Source organism: Plecotus auritus, assembly GCF_963455305.1.
Source record: "Plecotus auritus genome assembly, chromosome: 4".
Classification (NCBI taxonomy): domain Eukaryota; kingdom Metazoa; phylum Chordata; class Mammalia; order Chiroptera; family Vespertilionidae; genus Plecotus; species Plecotus auritus.
This window is the reverse complement of record NC_137775.1, coordinates 105,789,451-105,812,796: the sequence shown is the minus strand read 5'-3', so window position 1 is coordinate 105,812,796 and position 23,346 is coordinate 105,789,451. Positions and strand designations below refer to the sequence as shown.

General features: G+C 44.8%; 1 protein-coding gene across 2 annotated transcripts in view; it reads right to left on the bottom strand.

Annotated features, from left to right (window-relative positions):
• Positions 1-23,346, bottom strand: part of ESYT2 (extended synaptotagmin 2) — an 83,014-nt gene that overhangs the window by 33,325 nt on the left and 26,343 nt on the right. For both annotated transcript variants that reach the window (XM_080664849.1, XM_080664848.1), the window contains exons 2-6: positions 20,667-20,708; positions 18,983-19,117; positions 17,830-17,906; positions 16,026-16,098; positions 15,735-15,824 (exon numbers count right to left, since the gene is read on the bottom strand). In XM_080664849.1, coding sequence (XP_080520975.1) covers positions 15,735-15,824; positions 16,026-16,098; positions 17,830-17,906; positions 18,983-19,117; positions 20,667-20,708 — 417 coding nt within the window. The remainder of the gene's footprint in view (positions 1-15,734; positions 15,825-16,025; positions 16,099-17,829; positions 17,907-18,982; positions 19,118-20,666; positions 20,709-23,346) is intronic.

Below are 23,346 nucleotides of genomic sequence, written 5' to 3'. Positions count from 1 at the left end.
TTAATATATTTTTATTGATTTCAGAGAAGGGAAAGGGACAGAGAGATTGAAACATCAATGATGAGAATCACTGATCGGCTGCCTCCTGCACGCCCCCAATGGGGATCGAGCCCGCAACCCAGGCATGTGCCCTTGACTGGAATCGAACTCGGGACCCTTCAGTCCCCAGGCCAACACTCTATCCACTGAGCCAAACCAGCCAGGGCAGAGATTTGTTTCTTTTCACTGTTCTGCACCTTGCTTTTCACTTTATAAACCATCAAGGCCATTGTGCCCTGTGGGTACAAGAAGAGCTGCCGGTTGTTTTATTTTTCGATGTCATAGTTTTCTCCAGTAAAATCATATAACAATTTATACATCTACCCTCCTATGGATGAGCACTTAGGATATTCAGTGAATATTTTTTTCCATCATGTTCTGATGTGCGCACGCAAACTGGCATTTAAAAAGTAGACGTCCTGGTGAAAGATACATGTTCACTTTGTTATTTGATAGTGCCACCTAATTACCATAAAGAAAGGCTATCCCTACTTATATTCCCACCAAAAGTATATGAAAATGTTTCTTCTTTATAATCTCAACAAAGAGAGATATTAAGAATCAATCCATTTGGCAGTTAAAATGGTACATTATCACTGTTTCAAATTGCATTTTTCTGATATCAGTGGAGCATGTTACATTCATTCAACATTTGGGGGTTTTTGCTCATTTTTCTAGTGGATATTTATCTGACAATAATTCCTACACAGTTGGCTATGATTCCATTAGGTGGATGGGGATGGGTAAAAACTATTGATTAGAAACACAGCTTTTCCTATCGAAATGGATACTGCACTTACTTGTGTTTTATATTTGTGGGAGGGGGAAAGCTAAGTGAAATTGCATGATCTCATTACCCATGTAACTAGAGTATCGCATTCTGGCTCCAAACCCTTTGGGAAGTGGTTATAAATAAGCATGAACTAGAGGAGTTCAGGTTCTCTTGAAAAGACCAAACTAAAAAGCAACCAGTTTTAAAAGTCCTGAAAGACTGAGATTTTTCAGCAAAAGAGAAACAAGATGTAAACTTGCAAGGCTAATAGCAGTAAGGATCATGCTCCCCTCCTCTCCACCCTCAGGTCCAGAAGCAAAACAACCCAGGAGTAAGCACCCCGCCCCCACCCTCATCATCACCACAGACCTTTCCCACTAAGAGGACCAGGGATTTGAGGAACAGCCATTCCAGGCCCGGGCCACGATGTAGAACTAGGAAGCTAAGGAAACCCTCCTCAGCTAACGGCTAATGAGAGGCCATGTCAAGGGCAGGTCACCTGGCAGGACGATACCGAGAGATAAACTATTTAGGCCACACAGGGCCAAATCCCATGACCCTTGTCAAAATGATGAGATCCACTTGTGCAAATGCTGCCCAAGTTCAGAGAACACGCCAGAGAGGCAGTGCAGCATTCGTGGAGGAACAGGACTCAGCTGGTTTGAGGAGAGATTTGCGTGCAGACAGAAGGCCCCTGTCCAAGGCCCTGAAGAGGGAGCTGGGACAGGAGGGCCCAGAGAGGATAAAGGAGGGAACAGTGAGTGAGGACACGAGAATGAGTGTGAGTGCGTGTGGGACCCAGTGTGAGAGAGGTCTGAAAGCTGAGGCTGGAGAGTCCACACAGGGACACAGGGAGGAACCCACGAGGAGGGACAAGCAACTAAAATTAGTGCCCGTTTCCCTGCGCCTGGATGACTCAGAGCTGTTTCGGGAAACTGAAGAGCCAGGGAGTCGTGTTTCCAGGCAGAAAACCGCCGAGGGCTGCTGTGGCCCTTCCTCGAGACACAGAACAAGCAGTGAGCGGGCCACATCTCACCTACAAGGTGACCATGTGCAAGCTTCATGAACAGACACGCCCGTCCCTCTGCTTTCCCATCTCCTGTACCTATGGACACAGTTAGACAACAGCAACTGTTTATTTCAGCACTTACTGTGCACCAGGCATCCTACGTGAATTATTTCTGTGAATCACCGGGAAGTCCCTTAAAAATACAGTCTGGTGGCTCCCGCCCTTCTACAGTGTTTTTGCATTAGTCGGTTTTGGCTAGTGATAAAGGTCAAGTTATTTTCCTTATGTTTTAAAGCTCCCAGGATTTGCAGCTTCCACCTGGGATACAGAAAACCAGAAAGAGCATCACTCTTCAATGTACAGGAGCTGAGGTGGCAGGCGCCAGCCAGCCTGAAACCCTTCCTCACAGGCAGCTCGAGGTGAAGACCGGGCCCCACAGCCCCCCGGCCGGTGGACTATTCCAGTTAGATCTTAACTGCTAAAGGCAAAGTGTGGGTAAGACAGTGTAACCCTCTGAGATCCAGACACAAGGCATGTGCAACCACTCGGGCCACAGAGTGTGCTGGCTGCAGAGCCTGGGGCTCGGGCGACACTCACTGCAGGGGTGAGGCAGGGCGGGAGCAGCCGCTGCTGGAAAGACATCACCCACTTTCCAATGTAAGAAGCAGAAGCCACAGGGGAGGGACACACAGGTCAAGCCCACTGCAGCTGGAGGACAGGAAAAGAGAAGACACGTGTGTGCCTTGGGGAGGCTAGGACACCATCACAGGCCCTGCCCACCAGAGGTCCTGTGTTGCTGGACCAACACGTGCAAACCCACCTGCACACAACCCACCACAGACACGGCACGAGGAGGGCACTCACCAGGAGACACTAGCCCGAGAGCCAGCAGGGACAGGACAATGCGGAGCTCCCATCCCCCCACTGGATGGGCCAGACTGTCCACATCCATGAGAGCTGTCAGAACCACAGACCCAGAAGCTCAGAGACCTGGCAGACCAATACTGCCAAAGTTCCTGGGACTTAGTGTGAGGGGTGGGTGGGGCCCTCCTGGCCTGGGGATTCCTGTGGGCCTGTCTGCCTGGCCTGCCCTCCACTTCACTGCTGCCTCCTCAGGGTTGTAGGACTGGCTTCTAACACTGCAACCTTCCCACTCCCACCGGTCTAGGGCCCGAGTCTGACCCACTCAGTAGAGAGGGATGGAGGGAGAGAGGTGGGAAGACTCACTGCCTCTTGGGAGCGCTGGCAGCCATGACTCTGGCGTGTGGACTGGAGACCAGAGGCTGCTGGCCTCAGCGGAAGAGAACAGAGGAAGGTAGAATATGGGTGGGGAGATGTCACATGGCTCCCTCACCTGCAGCCCCTGCAGAGGTTTCCTGAGACACCAATACAGGCTACCTTGTTAAACAAAGCCCCTCTTTTGCTTAAGGCACCTCAACTGCTTGAGTCCCAGCTAATAGGACTCAACTTCTCCCGCTCACTCTGACAGGAAGATGTCACTTTCATCTTGGAGATGATGAAACGAACCTCTGGTTCAAACTTGGGAGGCCCCTGAGGGTCAACACACTCAGAGCACACGAATCGTCCCCCGACATGTTCTGGACTCACTCTAGTCTGATCAGTCCTCCTGGGACAGGGGCCACAGACCTGAGGATTCCAACAGCCTACAAGCATGCCGGGGCCATGCCAACAACGGTCCTGATGGCAGGAGAGAGTGGCCACCAGGTCCACGGACGCGCAGGGGTAGACACTGGCTTATTCTGGCTCTTACTAGAACCTTCACCAAGCACGTGTGTTTACCAGTACTTGATCTCTGATGTCAGGACCCCACCAGAATGCTAAACCTACATGTAGGAAAATGTGTAATTTCTTAAAAATCTGAGGACTTGTATGGGCCAGGCACTGTATTAGATGTTTTACATCCACTGACATTTATTCAATCTTCACATTTAATCTTCTGACACAGGTATTACTGTAATCCCCTTGTTACAGATGGGAAAACTGAGGCTTAGAGAAATGAAATAAGTTGTTCAAAGCACAAAGTGGGAGGAGAAAGAAGCAGGAGAGGAAAACCAGGTTGAATGACAGCCACCCTGGCTGCACCATCAGACAGCTGTGCTCCACAGCTCAGCACCTCAAGGCTTTGTTTAGTTTTCTGGAACAAGCAACACATTATCAAAACTAGACTAAAGAAATCAACAAGCAGGAAGATGTGCAAAGGCTTTGTAAGGTTCTCTGACACTGAGCTTCTAAATCATCTGGATAATAAGAAACCGAAATCTCTCCAGCTGGACTGCCCCAGTGAGAATTACTTGGCAGCAGGCAGTGAATTCTGTTCCTTATTTTTCAGCTGAAAGTAACTGAAAATACACTCCATCTCTTTGAAGCATGGGTGGTGACTTTACTCACCATATAAGGAAACTTGAGGTCAGGTGCACAAAATTCATGCACAAGTGTGTCCCTCAGCCTGGCCTGCACCCTCTCGCAATCCGGGACCCCTTGGGGGATATCTGACCATCCCTCTCGCAATCTGGGACCACTGGCTCCTAACTGCTTGCCTGCCTGCCTGCCTGCCTGATCGCCCCTAACCCCTCTCCCTGCCTGATCACCCCTAACCATTCTGCCTGCCTGCCTATTTGCCCCTAACCGTCTCTGCCTCGGCTCCCGCCATGGTGGCTTCGTCCGGAATGATGTCCAGAAGGTCGTTCAGCTGTACAGTCTAATTAGCATATTATGCTTTTATTATTATAGATTATTATAGACTAGAGGCCCGGTGCATGAAATTCGTGCACGTGGGGGGAGGTGTTGTTTCCTCAGCCCGGCCTACACCCTCTCGCAATCCGGGACCCATTGGGGGATGTCTAACTGCCGGTTTAAACCGGCAGTCAGAGATCCCTCTCGCAATCCTAGACTGCTGGCTCCTAACAGTTCGCCTGCCTGCCTGCCTCTAACCCCTCTGCCTGCCTGTATGATTGCCCCTAACTGCCTCAGCCTGCCGGCCTGATCGCCCCTTACTTGCCCCCCTGATGGCCTGATTGACCCTAACTTGCTCCCCTGCCGGCCTGATCAACCCAAACTTGCCCCCCATTCCAGTGTAATTGCCCCTAACTTGCCTCCCTGCCGGCCTGATCACCCCTAACTTGCCCCCCCCCCCCCCCCGCGCTGGCCTGACAAACCCTAACTTGCTTCCCTGTCGGTCTGATCGCCCCTAACCGCCTCTGCCTTGGCCCCTGGCCTAAGCCACAGTCTGGCCTCCCTCTGTGGGAGACCTGGCAGATCAGGGGAAGGTGCCACTCCCATTACCCCGCTGCTGCTGCTGCCACTGCTGGCCTGAGCCTGGGCCCTTCGTAGCCACGCCTCGGCCCTTCGCAGCCTCATGCCCGCCGCCACCTGACCTCTGACAGCCAGCCTTGCTGCGATCAAAGCCTGTGGGCCACAGGGGAGGGCCCGAGAGGTGCTCCATGCACCTCATGGTGACCGGTTGTTTGGTCATTTTGGTCGTCCCTCACTGCCCTCCGTGCCGGCCTGGTCACCCCACGCAGCCTGCCTGTCGGTCATGACGGCCCCTGGCTCTTTTTATATGTGTGTGTGTGTGTGTGTGTGTGTGTGTGTGTGTGTGTATACGTATATACATATATATATATATATATATATATATATGTATATATATATATATATATATATATAGATGAGCAATTGACTTTTCACAGCCTCCCCCTTCTCTCAGCACTAGAACTTTCCTTGTAAGTTAATACTATGTTGTTATTTTTAAGGTAAACACACCTAGAATATCCACACTAAGGAAGACTATTACTAAGTTTTGAGGGAGATTTAAAGATTTTGATTCTGAAATTTAAAAAAAAAAAAAGGGAGCCCTTCATTAAGTTGTTAAAAATTCCTTATAAATTATAAATACTCAGCAATTTGCTAAACGTTAGGTTTTTTTATACTTATTAATGAAAGTTTCTTAAATACACTGGCTTTTATACAATTTGTATGTGAAAAACAACATGGATATAAAATCTTTTATGGTTCTCATTTCTCAAAATTTTAATAAGTTAAAATTTAACACAAAAATTCTTTAGTAGCTTTTGAATTTCACCATGTTCTGTGTGTAGTCCCCCCCCCCAATCTGAGGAGACTATGTTCCAAGACCCCCAGTGGATGCCTAAAAGTATGGCTACCACTGACCCCCGTATATACACTACGTTTTCTCATGTCAATACCTATGACTGGCCAGTTGGCTCAGCTGGTTGTGCATCGTACCGTGCACCAAAAGGCTGCCAGTTCTGAACCCTGTACATACTATGTTTTTTCCTGTATATAAATACCTATGAGTCCACCGGGTGGCTCAGCTGGTTGGTACATTGTCCCTTGAACCAAAGGTTACAGGTTCGATTTCCGGTAAGGGCACATACCTGGATTGTGGGCTCAATTCCCAGTTGAGGAAGCAACGAATCAATGTTTCTCTCTCACATCAATTGTTTTTCTCTCTCTCCTTTCCTCTAAGAATGTCTTTAGGTGATGACTAAAAAAATACAAACCTATGATACAGTTTAATTTATAAATCAGGCACAGTAAGAGGTTAACAACAATAATTACTCAAATACGGGCATTATGACAGCTGATCTGATCACTGAGACGGTTACTAGTGACTAACGGGTGGGAGCTATGCAGCCTGGAGACCTGGAAAAAAAATGATTCATGTCCCAGGTGGGACGAAGCAGGCCAGCATGAGATTTTATCACGCTGCTCAGAATGGCATGCAATTTAAAACTTATGACTTGTTTATTTCTGGAATTTTCCATTTAATTATTTTCAGACCAAGGTTGACCATAGGTAATTGAAACCATAGAGAGTAAATCCGTGTATAAGGACTATAGTCATTACAATACATTCAAAATAAGCCCATTATTTAAGCGATAGAAGGCAAGTGAGAATAATAATGTTAGTGGAAATAGATACTTATTCAATAAAGATTCCCATTTTAAACTATACATGATAGCAATGGTGCCTCCGAAGGGCTCATCTAAGGGAACAGAATGGCATTTGTGAAGAGCTATTTGAGAAACAGATCAGTTCATCCATCAGACACTTACTGAGCCGTGTGGATACAGACCTGCTGTGCTTTCCAACAATTCACAAGCTGTGTGCTACCTGCACAGGACTGTGTGGGCTGAGGAGGAAACTGACCACCTCTGTCCTGGAAAGGACAGCCAGGGTTGAGGGCAGCGTTCTGGAGAAGGACAGGTGAGGAAGGTGGTGAGGGGTGATGGGGCTGTACTATCCCCTGATTACAGTTCTGCTCTGTGGTTGGAACTTGGATCCTCATGGGGCAGTGCCAGGAAAGGAGGACAGAGACCCCATCTAGACCACGATAATTGTCTGCACGAGAGACTACCCCTGTGGTCAGTCTGCACCTTGGGAAGATGCCCTAGTGGTATGAGCAAAGCTTTCTGAGGACACAGCTGAGTCAAATGCTATTCAGAGGCTGTGGACCCATGAGGAGGAGCCATCATGTAGGTGAGGAGCCACCAGGAGAAGGAGGAGGCTCCTGAAGGGGAGGAGCCTTGGTGAGGAGGAGCCTAGATAGGAATGATACTTTTGTTGTCTTATTTTTGTGGCTAATAATATGTATTGACTACTTATAACAAAAAAATGGATTAAGACACAAATCTAACCATGTGAAGTGATAACATTTATTATGGTTTATCCAAGTGTTAGAATACAATTGAGTATAAAGAATCTTTATGGCCGTCGCTGGTTTGGCTCAGTGGATAGAGCATCTGCCTGCAGACTGAAGGGTCCCAGGTTCAATTCTGATCAAGGGCACATGCCCGGGTTGCAGGCTCAGTCCCCAGTGGGGGATGTGCAGGAGGCAGCCGATCAATGCTTCTCTCTCATCATTGATGTTTCCATCCCTCTTTCCCTCTCCCTTCCTCTCTGAAATCAATGAAAACATATTAAAAATAAAACAGACTGGCTTACTACACAGGGAACTGCAATACTATCCGGACTGAGAAACAGGCGTGCCAAACAGAACAACAGAGGAAGTGAATGACCTTCACTACTCCACATTTTATTTTTATTTTTTATTTTTTTATTTTCATTTTTTGCATCTTTTACTCAAGAAACTAATTTTTTTTCTTTTTTCCTCACTTGATTTTACCTTTTTAATTATTACATTTTTATTTTCAATCCGTATTATTACTACTGCTATTTAATCTTTTTTTTTTAAAGTGTCATTTTATTTTCTCTTCATTTTACTTTGGGATTAGTGTTCTACATTCTATTTTCATCTTTCCTTTATCATCGTTTTACTCTATCTCAACTCTACCTTTATGCCATCACACTCTTCCTAACCTTCCCCTTTTCGGTGTCCTGTTTATCTTACCCCTTTCCTCCTTTAGATTTTCCCTATTCTTTCTGTTTACCCCCTGTTAAAATTTCACCCTACTTACATATCTAATCTCCAATCCCCTGCTCCAAGTCCATACACACCTCTCTCTTCGCTGACTTCACTATCCAAAAAATTGTTTTTCTCTCTGTCCTTTTGTTGTTGTCTGCTTGAATGTTGATTATATCGAATTTTTATGTTTTGTGAGATTGTTTTGCTTATTCTTCTTTTGTTTAGTTTATTTTGTGCTTCTGTTTTCCCTTGCCTCACTCAATATTAGTAGGTGTTGTAGTTTGTATTAATCCCCAGGTACTTGTTGCTGGCATTTGCTGGGATTAGTGATTGTTCTATTGGAGTTTTATCCCCATATATATAGTTTGTTCCCCTTTCTCCCTTAGTCTCTTTCTTGTCTCTCTTACTTTTTTTTTTTTTCCTTTTCCCTATTTCATTTTGACACTCCTTTTCTTCTTCGTTCTCTCCGATCCCCTAATTTGCCTTTCTCTGGTGGTCACCTTTATTGGAGCTTATTAATATCGTGAATACATTTCTGTTCAGTGCCTTGTGTGTTGTACCTGGTAGTGCTGTATTTTGTGCCTTTAAATCAATGTAGGAGAGAGAGAACTACATAACCAGACATCCAAAGAAGAGAGACCATGGGGAGACAAAGAAACAGCCCGCATATGAAAGAAAAGCAGGCATCACCAAAAAAGGAAGTAAACAAAATGCAGGCAAGCAACACCTTACAGAGAAGAATTCAGAGAAATGGTCATAAGGTGGCTGAAAAGAATGGAAGACAAATTCAACAATATGAGCAAGAACCAAGAGGAAATGAAGAAGAACCAAGAAGAAATGAAAAAATGACATCGCTGCTATAAAGAACTTAATAGAAAGCATCAAGAGTAGACTAGGCCCTATCTGGTTTGGCTCAGTGGATAGAGCGTCGGCCTGCAGACTCAAGGGTCCCAGGTTCGATTCCGGTCAAGGGCATGTACCTTGGTTGCGGGCACATCCCTAGTAGGGGGTGTGCAGGAGGCAGCTGATTGATGTTTCTCTCTCATTGATGTTCCTAACCTTCTATCCCTCTCCCTTCATCACTGTGAAAAATCAATAAAATATATTTTTAAAAAAAACAACAAGAGTAGACTAGAAGAAGCAGAGGACCACATCAGTGAGCTAGAAGACAAGATGGGAAAAAATACCCAAGTAGAGCAACTTCTAGAAAAAAAAAAATTAAAAGGCAGGAGGAGAGCCTAAGGGAACTTTGGGACAACATGAAACAAAACAACATCCGCATAATAGGGGTTCCAGAAGGAAAGGAAGCTGAGCAAGAAATAGAAAAACCTGTTTGTTTGGGTTTTTTTTGTTTGTTTTTTTTTTTAAATATACTTTATTGATTTTTTACAGAGAGGAAGGGAGAGGGATAGAGAGTTAGAAACATCGATGAGAGAGAAACATCGATCAGCTGCCTCCTGCACACCTCCCACTGGGGATGTACCCGCAACCAAGGTACGTGCCCCTGACCGGAATCGAACCTGGGACCCTTCAGTCCGCAGGCTGACGCTCTATCCACCGAGCCAAACCGGTTTCGGCAGAAAAACCTGTTTGAAGAAATAATGACAGCAAACTTCCCTGATATAGGGAAGAAAAAACCCACACAAATACAAGAAGCTCACAGAGTCCCAAGCAAAATGAACCCCAAAAGACCGACACCTAGGCACATTATAATTAAATTGGCAAACACCAACGACAAAGTAAGAATCTTAAAAGCGACAAGAGAGAGACAGAAAGTTACATACAAAGAAACCCCCATCAGACTAGCAACTGATTTCTCAACAAAAAATCATCAGGCAGGAAGGGACTGGAATGAAATATACAAAGTCATGCAAAGGAAGGGTCTGAATCCAAGAAAACTATACCCAGCAAGGCTATCAATCAAAATTGAAGGTGAAATCAGGAGCTTCACAGACAAAAAAGGACTAAGGGAATTTATTACCACCAAACCAGCAATGCAAGGAATGCTAAAGGGTCTGCTGTAAAAAAAAAAAAAAAAAAGAAAGAAAAAAAAAGAAATAGAAAGCGAAGAAGGAACACAGGGGTAAAGAATAAAAATGGCGACAAATAAGTACCTATCAATAATAACTTAATTTTTATTTTTTTTAATATATTTTATTGATATTTTACAGAGAGAAAGGGAGAGGATAGAGAGCTAGAAACATGGATGAGAGAGAAACATCGATCAGCTGCCTCCTGCACACCTCCCATTGGGGATGTGCCCCCAACCAAGGTACATGCCCTTGACCGGAATCGAACCCGGGACCATTCAGTCCGCAGGCTGACGCTCTATCCACTGAGCCAAACCGGTTTCGTATCAATAATAACTTTAAATGTAAATGGATTAAATGCCCCAATCAATAGACATAGGGTAACGGATTGGATAAGAAAACAAGACCCATATATCTGCTGTCTATAAGAAACCCACCTCCGAAAAAAAGACGCACACAAACTGAAAGTGAAGGGATGGAAAAAGGTTTTCCAGGCGAATGGAACTGAAAAAAAAGCTGGGGTAGCAATACTTATATCTGACAAATTAGATCTCAAAGTGAAGGACATAACCAGAGATAAGGAAGGCCACTTCATAATACTAAAGGGAGCAAGAAAAAATAACTCTGGTAAACATACACGCACCCAATACAGGAGCACCCAAATACATAAAAAAACTCCTGGAGGATATCAAGGCAGAGATTGACAGCAATACAATCATAGTAGGAGACTTTAATACCCCACTATCACCATTGGACAAATCCTCTAAACAAAAAATCAGCAAAGAAACATCAATCCTAAATGACTCACTAGACCAGATGGAATTAATTGACATCTTCAGAACATTTCACCCCAAAGCCACAGAATATACATTCTTCTCAAGTGCACATGGGTCATTTTCAAAGACAGACCATATGTTGGGACATAGGCAAAGTCTCTTCAAATTCAAGAAGCTAGACATCATATCAAGAATCTTCTCAGACCACAGTGGCATAAAACTGGAAATCAACTACAGTAAAAACAACCTAAAGAAATCAAACACATGGAGACTAAACAGCATGCTATTAAACAATGACTGGGTTACCAGAGAGATCAAGGAAGAAATAAAAAACATCATGGCAACAAATGACAATGAAAACACAACAATCCAAAATCTATGGGACACAGCGAAAGCAGTCTTGAGAGGGAAGTTCATAGCTCTACAAGCATACTGCAAAAAACAAGAAACAATGGTAATAAATTACCTAACCCTACAAATCAAAGAGTTAAAAAAGAGCAACAAGAAAAGCTCAGTGTAAGCAGAAGGAAGGAAATAATAAAGATCAGAGTGGAGATAAATGACATAGAGACCAAAGAAACAATACAAAAGATCAATGAAACCAAGAGCTGGTTCTTTGAAAGGATAAACAAGATTGATGAACCTCTAGCCAGGCTCACCAAGAAGCAAAGAGAGAGGACCCAAATAAACAAAATCAGAAATGAAAGAGGTAAAATAACAACAGATCCCGCCAAAATACAAAGGATTGTTAAAAAAAACACTACGAACAACTCTATTCCAACAAACTGGACAACCTGGAGGAAATGGACATATTCCTAGAAAAATATAACCTTCTAAAACTCAATCAGGAAGAATCTAAACAGCTCAATATGCCAGTAACTATAGAAGAAATTGAAGCAGTCATCAAAAAGCTTCTGGCATTGCTGAAACCGGTTTGGCTCAGTGGATAGAGCGTCGGCCTGCGGACTGAAGGGTCCCAGGTTCGATTCCGGTCGGGGCATGTACCTTGGTTGCAGGCACATCCCCAGTGGGGGGTGTGCAGGAGGCAGCTGATCGATGTTTCTCTCTCATCGATGTTTCTAACTCTCTATCCCTCTCCCTTCCTCTCTGTAAAAAATCAATAAAATATATATAAAAAAATAAAAATAAAAAAACTTCCGGCAAACAAAAGCCCGGGGCCAGACAGCTTCACAGGAGAGTTTTACCAAACATTCAAGGAAGAACTAAAACCCATCCTCCTCAGACTATTCCAAAAAATTCAAGAGGAAGGAACACTTCCAAGCTCCTTCTATGAAGCCAGCATCACCCTAATACCAAAACCAGATAAAGACAACACAATGAAGGAGAATTACAGGCCAATATCCCTCATGAACGTAGATGCCAAAATCCTCAACAAAATTCTAGCAAATCGAATCCAGCAGTACATCAGATAGATCATACACCATGACCAAGTAGGATTTATCCCAGGAATGCAAGGATGGTACAATATCCGCAAATCAATAAATGTGATACATCACATAAACAAATTTAGAGATAAAAATCACATAGTCATATCAATTGATGCAGAAAAAGCATGTGACCAAATCCAACACCCTTTCTTGATAAAAACTCTCAACAAGGTGGGAATAGTAGGATCATCCCTCAACATAATAAAAGCTATATATGATAAACCCACAGCTAACATCATACTCAATGGGCAAAAATTAAAACCATTTCCCTTAAGAATAGGAACAAGTCGAAACCGGTTTGGCTCAGTGGATAGAGCGTCGGCCTGTGGAATGAAGGGTCCCGGGTTCGATTCCGGTCAAGGGCATGTACCTTGGTTGCGGGCACATCCCCAGTAGGGGGTGTGCAGGAGGCAGCTGATCGATGTTTCTCTCACATCGATGTTTCTAACTCTCTATCCCTCTCCCTTCCTCTCTGTAAAAAATCAATAAAATATATTTTTAAAAACAAACAAACAAAAAAAAAAAAACAGGAACAAGACAGGGATGCCCACTCTCACCACTCCTGTTTGACATAGTACTGGAAGTATTAGCCATTGCAATTAGACAAGAAGAAGAAATAAAAGGCATCCAAATTGGAAAAGAAGAAGTAAAGCTGTCCTTATTTGCAGATGACATGATATTGTACATAAAAAACCTGAAAGACTCCATCAAAAAACTAACAGACTTAATAAATGAATTCGGCAATGTAGCAGGAAACAAAATTAACGCCAAGAAATCTATGGCATTTCTATACACCAATAGTGAACTTACAGAAAGGGAGACTAAAAAAGCAATCCCATTTACCATCGCACCAAAAAAATTAAGATACTTAGGAATAAACCTAACCAAGGAGGTAAAAGACCTATACGCGGAAAACTACAGGACACTGAAAAAAGAGATAGAGGAAGATGTTAACTGATGGAAGAACATACCATGTTCATGGATTGGTAGAATCAACATCATCAAAATGTCCATACTACCCAAAGCAATCTATAGATTCAATGCACTCCCCATTAAAATACCAATGGCATATTCCACAGACCTAGAAAGAACTCTCCAAAAATTCATCTGGAATAAAAAAAGACCCCAAATAGTCACAGCAATCCTGAGAAAGAAGAATAACGTAGGTGGGATCTCAATACCAGATTTCAAGCTGTGTTACAAAGCCACTGTCCTCAAAACAGCCTGGTACTGGCACAAGAACAGACATATAGATCAATGGAATAGAACAGAGAATCCAGATATCGACCCAAACCACTATGCTCAATTAATATTTGACAAAGGAGGCATGAGCATACAATGGAGTCAAGACAGTCTCTTCAATAAATGGTGTTGGGAAAATTGGACAGATACATGCAAAAAAATGAAACTAGATCACCAACTTACACCATACACAAAAATAAAGTCAAAATGGATACAGGACTTAAATATAAGACGGGAAACCATAAAAATACTAGAGGAATCCACAGGCAGCAATATCTCAGACATATGCCGAAAGAACTTCTTCACTGATACTGCCCCTAGGGCAACAGAAGCCAAAGAGAAAATAAACAAATGGGACTACATCAAAATAAAAAGCTTTTTCACAGCAAAAGAAACTATCAACAAAACAACAAGAAACCCCACTGTATGGGGGAACATATTTGCAAATGTTATCACTGATAAAAGTTTAATCTCCAACATCTACAGGCAGCTTATACAACTTAATAAAAGGGAGATAAATGATCCAATAAAAAAATGGGCAACGGACCTAAATAGAATATTTTCGAAAGAAGACAGAAGGAAGGCCAAGAGACACTTGAAAACATGTTCAAAGTCACTAATTATCCGAGAGATGCAAATCAAAACGACAATGCGATACCATCTCCCATCTGTCAGAATGGCTATCATCAACAAATCAACAAACGACAAGTGTTGGCGAGGATGCGGAGAAAAAGGAACCCTCGTGCACTGCTGGTGGGAATGCAGACTGGTGCAGCCACTGTGGAGAACAGTATGGAGTTTCCTCAAAAAACTGAAAATGGAACTCCCATTTGACCCAGTAATCCCACTCCTAGGAATATATCCTAAGAAACTAGAAACACCAATCAGAAAGGATATTATGCACCCCTATGTTCATAGCAGCACAATTTACAATAGCTAAGATTTGGAAACAGCCTAGGTGCCCGTCAGCAGATGACTGGATCAGAAAACTATGGTACATCTACACAATGGAATACTATGCTGCCATAAAAAAAAAGGAATTATTACCATTTGTAGGCACCTGGATGGAATTAGAGAACATTATGCTAAGTGAAATAAGCCAGTCAATGAAAGAAAAATACCACATGATCTCACTCATTTGGGGATAATGAAAAACATTATAAACTGATGAACAAAAAGATAGATAGAGAGGCAATAAAGCATCAAACAGACTGTCAAATTACAGCGGGAAGGTTAGGGAGAGGTGGGGGAAATAAGAGATCAACTGAAGGACTTATATGCCTGCATATAAGAGTAACCAATGGATGCCAAACATTGGGGGGTGAGGGCATGTATGGGAGTGGGGTGGAGGTGGGCAATGGTAAGATATGTACAAATATAGTACCTTAATAAAAAAAAATTAAAAATAAATAAATAAATAAATAAATAAATAAATAAAACACCTGAGACAATTCTTTAAAAAAAAAAATAGACTCTTTATGACTTTAACCCTTCATCCACTAACTGCAGTACATAAGCAGGCTCTGGGTCAGGCAGTGCCAAGCGTGACGGCAGCTCTGCCTGTGGGCAGCAGTGAGGACGGTGAGGGCAGCCTGTCGGCAGGCTGGGTTGGGTGCAGGCTCCTGGACTTACTGGTTTGGGGACTTGGACCAATTAGACTCAATTCCTGGTCAGTAAATGGAAACTGTGGTATTCACTATATAGAATGAGGCATCATTGAGCAAACACCTAAAAATCATACTCAGTGACAATATTAATTACAAACCTACACTAAAAAAAGCAGTCTATTATTTTCAAATTTTTGTAACAAACATATTCTTATTATAGTCAGGAAAATAAGTTGTCTATGGGAAGAGACAAAACCTCCACTAGGGCATAAAGTGGTAGGAACTTACAGGAGGGAAGATGTGAGCTAAGGAGAGGACTGCTCCTTCACTGTGTATATCTCCAATATGTTCATGTTCTTTTCAGTGAGAGGGCAGACAGACACGAAATAAACATCAACTTACTGGTTTCCTAAGGAAGAAGATAGACAAGGCTCCCACTAAGGGCATGTCTCCAATCAGTGGTTCCAGGATCACTCGCATTGTGCCATGAATCTAAGTGCAAATGGAAACCAAAGCATGTAACAGCCAGTCCCTGATGCAGGACAGACACGCAGATGGCCCAGTGCTGCATCAGGTAGAACCTTCAGAAAAATACTTAACTTCAAAGAAATTCTTGGTTAATAAAATCTTTGTCACTTTCTTTTTAAATAGAGCATGGAAAATTTTAGAAGACTGAAATAAAAAAAACCTTACCTGTATACTTTGCACACCAGCTCTACAAAAATATCGCTTGATCTCCAAATCAATCTCACAATTTCCTACAAAACTAGCAAAGAGAAAGTTCTGTATTACATTCTCATCACCACAGACTTGCAAGGCATATACTAGTAATCTGACTAAAATAATAAACAGTAAAGTGATCAGCACATGCTGCAGGCACAGCTGCACCCTGGTGTGGCCTCTTCCCTGCTGGGTGGCAGACACACTGCTCTGGGGAGGCCTCCCGCAGATCACGGGTTTGCTACAAATGTCCCTTCCCACATGCAGGCCAGAGCAGCACCTCCATGGAATGTAGTTTTCATTTGTTTTATAAACAGCTATGTTTGTTTAAAACAATACAGTGAAGATTATCTGCTCCCCAGTCCTGAGAGAACTAACAGAGCTCAGGGACTTTGATGTGAAGATTAGAAACGTAGCACTAGCCAGTGTGGCTCAGTGGATAGAGCGTTGGCCTGCAGAACAAAGGGTCCCGGGTTCGATTCCGGTCAAGGGCACGTACCTTGGTTGCAGGCTCCTCCCCAGCCTGGACCCTAGTTGGGGTTCGTGCAAGAGGCAACTGATTGATTTTTTTCTCTAAACACATCAGTGTTTCTCTCTGTCTTTCCCTCTCTCTTCCACTCTCCCTAAAAAATCAATGGAAAATATCCTTGGGTGAGGATAAAAAGATTAGAAACGTATAAAAACGTATCTGTTTGAGGCATCATTTTTCTCACTGATTAAGACATTTCAGTGTGGCTCAGTGGTTGAATGTCGACCTATGAACCTCCAGGTCATGGGTTCGATTCCCGATCAGAGCACATGCCCAGGTTGCAGGCTGGATCCCCAGTGGGGGGCATACAGGAGGCAGCTGATCAATGTTTCTCTCTCATCATTGATGTATCTATCTCTCCCTTCCTCTCTGAAATTAAACAAAAAAAATTTTTTTAAAAGACATTTCAGCCGAAACCGGTTTGGCTCAGTGGATAGAGTGTCGGCTTGTGGACTGAAGGGTCCCGGGTTCAATTCTGGTCAGGGGCATGTACCTTGGTTGCGGGCACATCCCCAGTGGGAGGTGTGCAGGAGGCAGCTGATTGATGTTTCTCTCTCATCAATGTTTCTAGCTCTCTATCCCTCTCCCTTCCTCTCTGTAAAATATCAATAAAATATATTAAAAAATAAATAAATAAAAGACATTTCAATCATTAATATGAAAAACATGAATGAGTGTGATGTGGAATGTAAGACTTGCATCTGTGTTTTGTTTTTTTTTTCCCTAAATCCTCACCTGAGGATATTTTTCCCACTGACTTTTAAAGAGAATGGAAGGGAGGAAGAGAGAGAAAGAGAGAGAGAAACATCGATGTGAGAAAGATGAATTGATTGGTTGCCTCCCACACATGCCCTGACCAGGGCTGGGGATCAAATCTGCAACCCAGGTACATGCCCTGACTGGGAATCGAAACCGTGACCCTTTTGTGCACAGGCCGATGCTCTAACCACTGAGCACACTGTGCAGGGCTTGCATTTGTTTTTAACACAACCATGAAATGGCAGTTGCCTTTTGGGTGGAATCTGTATGAATTGACCCGCAACCCTGGGCTCCAGGTGCAGAAGGTCACGCCCGACCTGAGAGTGTCTGCAGGAGGCTTGCTGAGTGTCTAAGCACCTGAGCACAATAATTGGGTCTTCATCAAGATTTTAGTCAAACCCCCAACATCAGGTATATCCACCTTATGGGAATAGCTAAGTGACACTATGTCATCAACTATGACACAATAGAACACAAATAAAAACTTACCTAATCTGAAGGTCCAAAATAATTTGCCTTTTGTCCACATTTTTAGTGTATACCTTGACACCATTGATCCTGAGGGGCTAGAGCGAGAAGTGGTTTATTTTCAATGCAGGGATGGTGAAAACACAAACAACGGCAAAACAGCCAAATGGTGAAACCACCAGGTGGCATTGAGCTGAGGAGACGCGCTTTGGCACAGGCTGCGGGAATCACAACTCTGTCCTCAGGTGTGCCAACTGGCTCGCTATCAGCGAGTTACTTCACCTGTTCTTCAAGTGCGGACGAGGTTATCGTGAAACCACAGACATGAGGAACATGGTCACAGGTTCGAATCCCTGTCAAGAGCACGTACCTGGGTTGTGGGTTCACTCCCCACCCCCGTCGGGGCGAGTTCGGGAGTTCTATATGTGTCTCTCTCATATAGAAGTTTCTCACCCCACCCCTCCACAGTCTCTGAAAAAGCCATGGAAAAAATATCCTCAGATGAGGATTAACAGAACAATATATATACCTTAATTAAAAAATACTTTTTTGCTTAAAAACATGCTGTCATTGGTGCCGATGGACTTGCTTGACTTAGGGTTGACACAAACCTTCAATTTGTAAAAAAAACTCACACTATCTGCAAAGTGCAATAAAGCAAAGAGAAATATAATGAGGTATGCCTGTAATATTATTCCAGTAACAACACCTATCTATCCCCTCCCCTGTGTGACTAAGGTGATGCCTGCAAGACTGGCACTGGAGTCTTTACTTGTTTTAAACAACTTGAAGGTAAATACCTCATGCCTGTTGTCAACTTTTGAACCTTTAGTGTGAGTTCACATGTCAAACTCCTTTCCAACAGAACGGATTGTTGAAAACTGTGCAAAGGTAATTCTGACAGAAGAGTGTGGGTAGAAAGACATGCTGGAACTAAGGGAAATGCCCCAGTGAACCTGAACTGGCCAAAAGACCACCTTGGACAGATGAGGGCAGGTGAGGACCCCTGACAGGCCAGGCGAGGGCACCACATGAGAGGCAGAACCTGGAATAGCTGCACCACCCACCCCAAGACCTTCCCAGGGAAATAATAGGGAGAAGTTTAACATCTCTTTTTAATTTCCACAGCAATCTGACTGTGCATACATGTAAGGATACTTAAGAAGAAACTGACCTGCTGACCTACGTCAACTCTCGTGAAACTAAAGGTGCTAAGGTGAGTGTTTGCTCCCCGCACAGCTGGCTCTATGGTTTCTCGAAACAACTTCTCTATAAATTGGCAAATGAAAGGCCACATGTGTTTTACAGTCTGAAAGGAAAAATAACTCACGTAAGACAAAACATTTTAATGCACAGTGTACTTAAGTTATGGTAAAAATTATGCCCCTTCAGCTTATCAGAATTTTTTAAGATTAAAGGGAGGGCATTTTTGTTATGCAAAAATAAATACAATTTTAAATTTTAAAATGTATGGCAACAATAAACTAACTATATATTGCAGGAATTAGTTATTCTCAGCACATTTAATGATTGCTAAAAAAAAAAAAAAAATCAGAAAATCCTGTGGTTTCAACTCATCTTATCTAATAAAGAGGGGATATGCTAATTGACTATCACACCATCACAAAGATGGTTGTGCCCACAGCCAATAAGAAGGGAATATGCTAATTGATGCCACGCCCTCAAAGATGGTGGTGCCCACAGCCACAAGATGGCGGCACCCAGGCCGGCAGGGGGGTTAGTGAGGGATGACCAAATGACTGAACAGCAGGCTGCGTGGGGCGACCAGGACAGCGGGGGGGGCCGTGAGGGGCGATCAGGCTGGCGGGGGGGGGGGGGGCAGTTGGGGGCGACCAGCCTGGCAGGAGGGGCATTTGGGGGCAACCATGCCAGCGGGGGGGGGGGGCAGTTGGGGGCGATTCAGCTGGCATGGGGGGCAGTGAGGGGTGACTAGGCTGATGGGGGGGGGCAGTTAGGGGTGACCAGGCCAGCAGGGAGGGCAGTTAGGGGCGATCAGGCCAGCAAGGGGGGGCAGTTGGGGGCAATTCGGCTGGCATGGGGGGCAGTGAGGGGTGACTAGGCTGACGGGGGAAGGCAGTTAGGGGCAATCAGGCCGGCACGCAGAGGCAGTGAGGGACGATCAGGCTGGCGGGGGGGGGGGGGGGGTAGTTATGGGCAACCAGGCAGGCAAGCGATTAGGAGCCAGTGGTCCAGGATTGTGAGAGGGATGTCTCGACTGGCAGTCAGACATCCCCTGAGGGGTCCCGGATTGGAGAGGGTGCAGGCTGTGCTGAGGGGATCCCCCCATGCACAAATTTCGTGCACCGGGCCTCTAGTTGCTAAATGCTAAAACTATAGAGCTTTTAATAAACATTACTGAGTTTTCCTCAATGATGGACTACCTTCCCGTGCTGCAAGGTGATCCCTGTCTGTAAGCTCTGAGGATATTACATAAAATATGAGGGAACAGAGATCCACTTCAAATTAGACTGATCTAAAAACAGAAGCTTTATAAAAAAATTTAGATAATTATCTATTACTAGGATTCTTGGGAGTTATTTGTTCTTCATAATGTTTTCAACATTTTTTGTGTATGACTTTCATAAAATAGGCTTGAGCAGTGGACAGATGATGGGAAAATAAGAAAGAAGACCAAGATTCAACTATGAATAGCTCATTAATTTTCTCACTGTTTAGAAAAGGGAAGTAACGTCTCATTTATGACTGAGCTCTTTTGGGAGCAGAAGCCAAATCCAAAGGAGTTCACACAGTGTCACTATCCCAACTCCCAAATATGGAAGGATGCATCCCATCGCAATTCCCACTGCCAGATGGTATTGGGGATACTGCTCTCTTACCTTATTTAGCCATTCTGCTCTTTCAGTGTCTGGAAAGTGAACCTAAGAAGAAAGCACACAGATGTGACTGACTCTGTCACGTAGGCCACGGCTGTTCTCATTGTAGGCCTATTGTTCACATACAGACTCTTTAAACACCCTGCCCTGAAGCCTGGGAAATGGCCTAGGAGGGGACACTGGCCATGGGGCACTCTGCTTTACATTCTAAGAACAGCTGCAGCAGAAGCATGGAAGGTCAGCAAATGCCCCAGGCCCTCCCCACAGCCTTGCTGTCCAGAGGAATGTGCATGGGTACCTGGAACATCCTAACAAGCATTTCAAATGGAGCTCTTTCTACAGGATCGCTTTCCCATGGGGCTCAGCGCTGTCCGGTGTTCCAGAGACGTAGACCAAAGCCTTCAAAACCCCACCTTCCCTCTGCCTTCCTTTGTTCCAACCCAGCCACTGGCATGCTGCTGTCGCCCACGTCTCCCTCCCTTCGGCCCCGGGCTGGGATGGGGAACCAGAGGTGGGTGGTGGCAGATGTAGCCCCTTTTCCAGGGGGGCCGAGGGCCAGTGGCCAACCTCCCATGCCTTGTCCCTCCCCTCGGCCAGCAGGCCCAGATCAGCCCGGCCCTGATTGGCCCTGATCACCAGCCAGGCCTAGGGACCCCACCCATGCACAAATTCATGCATTGGGCCTCTAGTCCTATCTAATAAAGAGGGAATATGCTAATTAACCATCACTCCGTCACAAAGATGGCTGCACCCACAGCTGAGGCCAAGTTCTCATAAGGAGCCTTAACAAGCAATCAGCAGGGACCTGAGGCTATGCCCTCCCCCGCCCCCGTGGGGATTGACAGGGGACCTCAAGCCGCCTTCCACACCTGGCAGGACTTGACAGGGGACCTCAAGTGCACCCCCAGTGCTGGGTTGGGGGAACTTAGGCTGCGCCCCCCACCCAGGGGGGACCTGAGGCTGCACCCCCCTGCTGATGGGGCTTGACAGGGAACCTGAGGCTGTTCCCCCCTCCCGGTGCTGGATGGGGGACCTGAGGCTGCACGCCCCCCGCATGGTGGGGCTTGACGGGGGACCTCAGGCCATGCCCCCCAATTCTGGCGCCAGGCCAGGGGACCTGAGGCTACATTCCCTGCCTGCCGGGGCTTGACAAGGGTGGGACTAGCCAGGTCTGGATCTATCCCAATGAGGGGGGGGGGGCAGCTGGGTCTGGGTCTCACGCGATTTTGAGGCGCATGTGGGTGGGCGGGGACTTGACTCTGGGTTCCGTGGTGTGCCCCAGACTCTGACAGGAGGAAGGTTTTCATATACATTTTACTAATTTTCTTTCATCTCTGACACTTCTATTATAAAGGGCGAATAGCAATATTAAATTATTTCCTCTAATTAATCCCCTTTTAATGTGCACGAATTTCGTGCACCGGGCCACTAGTGTTACTATAATTACTGTTTGGGTGCTACTGTAAAAGTCAACCCAACTCTACAACCTCTGCACACTGTCACTGCACACTAAATATCACAGGCAGACACTGTTTGACTACCTCTGCCACAGGTACAGAGAACGGGCCACCAGACGAGAGGGCCCGAAAGGCGGTCCATGACATCAGTTCTGGAAAACAAAACTGCTACTCTACTTCATAAAGAAATATCCCAAATGTCTTATAGCAAGATGAGTTTAATCTGCCATGAAAGCCTTCCTTTTACCTGTTTTCAGATCCTTTCTTCTCCGAAAATAACAGGATGTGTCCATTTCTACCTTATCCCCAATAAACAACTGAAAAACCATGTGAAAACAATGGCTGTTCCTCAGTCTGCAGCTCAGCAGGAGCAAACACCAGAGGCCTATCGGGCTGCACCAGCATCTCTACGATGGACAGGCCTGTGCCCAGTGCCCAAGCGTCAGGATGGTCTCCAGTCCTGGCAGACAGGCTGGGGTGCACCTCTGCCCAGTGAGCAGGGGTAATGGTCAGCTCCTCTCTGCTAACTGGTGGGAACAGCTATGAATCCTACAAGCCTCAGGGAGACCCAACTTCTCTGCACTTTCTGTGCACAAGGATTTCCTTCCTCCTTCTCCAGAGGGCAAAACGTGTTTAGAGTGGCTTTCATTTTTTAAAAAAAGATTCCGTGTGTGTGTGTGTGTGTGTGTGTGTGTGTGTGTTTAAATATATTTTTACTGACTTCAGAGAGGAAGGGAGAGGAAGAGATAAAAACATCGATGATGAGAGAACCATTGATCAGCTGCCTCCTGCAGGCCCCATATGTGTGTGTGTGTGGGTTTTTTTTTTTTTTTTTTTTTAGTATATTTTATTGGTTTTTTTTTTTACAGAGATGAAGGAAGAGGGACAGAGAGTTAGAAACATTGATGAGAGAGAAACATCAATCAGCTGCCTCCTGCACACCTCCTACTGGGGATGTGCCCGCAACCAAGGTACATGCCCCCGGCCGGAATCGAACCCGGGACCCCTCAGTCCGCAGGCCGACGCTCTATCCACCGAGCCAAACCGGTCAGGGCTGTGTGGTTTTTTTTTTAATGTTATGATCAGGAAGCATTTTATTGCTCCTCCAAGTTTAAGAATTTTCACTGACAGAAAATCAACACTTTCTGAAAACCACCTGCATGACCTTGTTCAGCTGCTGAAGCTTGATTTTGCAGACACATCAACATATTCTCTCCAGTAAGAAC